This window comes from Zingiber officinale, chromosome 7B (assembly GCF_018446385.1).
Source record: "Zingiber officinale cultivar Zhangliang chromosome 7B, Zo_v1.1, whole genome shotgun sequence".
Lineage (NCBI taxonomy): Eukaryota > Viridiplantae > Streptophyta > Magnoliopsida > Zingiberales > Zingiberaceae > Zingiber > Zingiber officinale.
In genome coordinates, this window is record NC_055999.1 from 6,287,777 (window position 1) to 6,291,423 (window position 3,647).

The 3,647-nt window shown below is 40.1% G+C and overlaps 1 protein-coding gene across 2 annotated transcripts; it reads left to right on the forward strand.

The window, feature by feature from the left end:
- Positions 1 to 218: 218 nt before the first annotated feature.
- LOC122005182 (protein NRT1/ PTR FAMILY 4.5-like) lies at positions 219 to 3,335 on the forward strand. Of its 2 annotated transcripts, XM_042560129.1 has the most exons (5): positions 219 to 423; positions 554 to 771; positions 1,359 to 1,799; positions 1,899 to 2,020; positions 2,092 to 3,335. In XM_042560129.1, the coding sequence occupies exons 1-5, from the start codon at positions 336 to 338 to the stop codon at positions 2,966 to 2,968; spliced, it is 1,746 nt and encodes a 581-aa protein (XP_042416063.1). In that variant the 5' UTR covers positions 219 to 335; the 3' UTR covers positions 2,969 to 3,335. The 2 variants fall into 2 exon arrangements, with proteins under 2 accessions (XP_042416063.1, XP_042416064.1); XM_042560130.1 differs by lacking the exon at positions 554 to 771 and having other exon boundaries at positions 227 to 423.
- Positions 3,336 to 3,647: the final 312 nt, after the last annotated feature.

The following is a 3,647-nucleotide window of genomic DNA, read 5'->3' on the forward strand; positions in this document are numbered from 1 at the left end:
CTAAATTATTTGCAGACGCATTAATGTTGCGTTATGTCACGCTCCGGTAAGCATTGCACAATCATTAAAATGTACTCTCCTCTCCTCGCTGAGTATGCAAATAAATAATGCTCACCGACAGGCTGTCCTGTCCTCCAATCTTTAAGATTTAACTATAATATATTATTAAGAATTTGTTTCTTAATAAATAGTAGATTTGAGAATGTTGATCTCCATATACTTTTCCGGATGGGTGGAAAACGCATCTGTCATCCAAGTTGGATGTTAGTGTGAAATAAATAAGCCTGGAAGCACTGCAGGAATCATAAGAGTTGTTCAGTCCGCTGGTTAGCTCAATGGCTATCCATGGTTTTGTAGATTGGAAAGGAAAGCCTATCAACAAAAAACGACATGGTCGTGCACGAGCTGCCTCCTTCATCTGCAGTAAGTATAATTCTAACTTGTCCTACGATACAAGTAACTCTTCACATTCATCCTTGTATAAGCTGGAAGAAGAGAAGATATAGTAGAAGCTTTCAGTGAAACTGAATTCATATATACACGTATATTGCAGTACAAACGCTTTTGCTGAACTTTGCCTTCATCCCGATCTTGTTGAACTTGGTGACTTATTTGCATGGAACCATGAACGAGGACATTGCAAACTCTTCAACCATGGTCAATAACCTTGTTGGCGCAAGCTGTGCCTTCTCTCTCTTGGGAGCCTTCATTTCTGACTCTTACATCACAAGATTTAAGACCATACTCATATTTGGGCCTATTGAATTCATGGTAATTCTACAAGTAAATTTAGGTTTCCTATATACTTCCTTTGTTTATATCACTAGCAAATGCTTATAAAAATATTTATTGCTTTTAAAGCAGTGGTTGAAGTGAGTTATTCAGACTATTTTCTCCTTAAAAAGATACAATGGCTAGAACACAGTTTTCACAAAAAAAAAAAAATCTTGATTTTTTTGTATTTATCGGATAAATATTGTCGGCAACGCGCATAATATGATACTATGATCAAACGTCTTTACGATTAAAAAAGTAATCTCCTAAAGAAATGCGTGTGTTAGGTCACCTTATTTTAAATTGTCTACGAAAGGCTACGCTTAACTGATTGAACTTTAGTTGAGAATTAACTCAGAAGGGTTTAAATATGGAGGTCAGACAAAAATAGTCATTGTTTGGTACCTCACTCATCTAATAAACACCTGCTACACCCTGATCTGCTAAATTAGAATTGTTTTGGCTGGTCTCACTCAGTTCAGATGATAATAATAATCAATTAGAATTGTTTTGTGCTTTATGTCCAGTCCAAAATGAAAGTGTTTGGTGAATTAAAAACAATTTACATGTTTTTTTTATTTCAGGGATATGGATTACTAGCATTGCAAGCACACCTTCCATCACTCCATCCTCCACATTGCAACATCAATGACCAAGGCGAAAATTGCCAGAAAGTCCATGGCTGGAACTCTTTCCTTCTTTACGTGGGCCTGTACATGCTAGCGTTGGGCGATGGTTGTGTTCGTGTTTCATCGCCATCACTGGGAGGGGATCAGTTTGATGGTGAAGATCCGGTTGAAGTAATAGAAAGAACTAGCTTCTTCAATTCTTACGCATTTGGGATCTCACTAGGAGGATTAATAGGGCTAGTTTTGCTAGTGTGGATTCAGAATAACAAGGGTTGGGATATTGGGTTTGGTGTTAGTGCTCTTTCAGTTCTCTTGTCAGTGCTTGTGGTTGCTAGTGGTTTCCCTTGCTATCGCAATCAGATACCGGAAGGAAGTCCCATAGCCAGGACGCTACAGGTTAAACACTAACATAAGAGGCATTTTGGTTTTTTAGACATACTGTTCACCTTTGATCTGAATTCCTTTTGTTGATTTTCCTGACACCTCTTATCATAGGTTTTAGTAGCAGCATTCAGAAAGAGAAATGCGTCACTGCCTGAAAACCCAGAAGACCTACATAAAACTCCTCAAAAAGGCACCAATGAAGTGGAAGTGCTTTCTCACACACATGGATTCAAGTGAATGCATTGATACTTTTTAAGATCATGAGTTTATCAGTGATTGGCTAATGTTCTGACAATGTTACCAGGTTCCTTGACAAAGCTGCTATCGTTGGTGAGCATGGATCTGACAATGGCCCGTGGTCCTTATGCACTGTAACTCAAGTGGAGGAAACAAAAGTTGTCTTGGGAATGATTCCTATCATCATCAGTTCCATCTTGGGTAGCATTCCAAATGGCTTAATCGTAAGTTTTACTGTGCAACAAGGCACGACCATGGACACCAGGCTCGGGAAAATTCGAATCTCGCCTGCAAATCTATTTATAATCCCACAATTCTTTCAGACTGTGATGCTCGTAGTCTATGACCGATCTATAGTGCCAATTCTGAGAAGGATCACAGGGTACACAGGCGGTATAACTCACTTGCAACGCGTTGCTATTGGCTTTTTATTTGCAGCATTCGCGACGTGCGCAGCAGCAGTGGTGGAGAACAGAAGGATGAAAATTGTAGAGGAGAACGGGCTTCAAGACATGACGACTGGCGTCCCGATGTCAGTATTCTGGCTCGTCGTGCAGTTCTGTTGCTTGGGTGTCGTTGATGTTACTTCTTTCGTTGGACTGCTGGAATTCTTCAACAGTGAAGCGCCGAGAGGAATGAAATCAATAGGGACAGCGATCTCTTGGTGCGTGTTTGGCTTAGCTGCTTTCCTGGGATCTATTACAGTTGAATTGGCAAATAAAGCAAGTAGACATGGTACCAGTGGAAGAGGATGGATAGAGGGGAACAACTTGAATAAGAGCCACCTTGATTATTTCTACTGGCTGCTCTGCTCTATGCAAATACTCGCACTGTTGAATTTTATCTACTGGGCTAGGAGGTACACTTATCGACAGAATTTACATATCCAAGAAGGAAATCTTCAATCCCAATCTAGAGAGATTGGCAGCGATATATCTCCATGACAAAAAAATTATTTCATGTGTCCCGTAACGAGATCCTCCGAGGATTCAAGATTACCTGCGAGCCCAAAAAATTTCCATTCTAACACAGCATCAGATTCAGTTCTACTGCTCCTTGTGTGCATCCAACAAAGGCCCAATTCTACATCTCCTTGTCTACATCCAACAAAGGCCCAATAACTGTCTGAGACACTGACACTTGGTGACCTAATATCTCCAATTTTTAATGAGTGTGCCTTGCGCTAGACAATGGTCGTGGTGATTTGACCTTTAAATCCACGCAATGACAATGTAAAAATTTTCCACCGTCTTCGAAAAAAAATAAAGTATCTACAAGTTGGAAGGTGCAAAGATTTCTAAATATTATTAGGAGAATTAAAAATTACAGTATATTGTATATATCGTATTGATCTGATAATAAAGATGCTTCTTACGAAAGATAGGTCAAAATCAAGAAGATCGGTTAACATGGAGGAAAGATTCATGTGTAGTCTAGATAGCCAAGTGGACAACGTTTAGCCTTCGAGCGGACAAAGTGCAGCCAAGTGGATCACGAACGATTGGACGAAGCAGCCAGGGTCGAACGAATCATGCATGGTTCAGCTAGGAAGACAAGGAGTTAGATCGTCGCTCAGACAAATAGACGGCCATTCAACGGTAACGAGAGGTAAGCAGCTGGTGG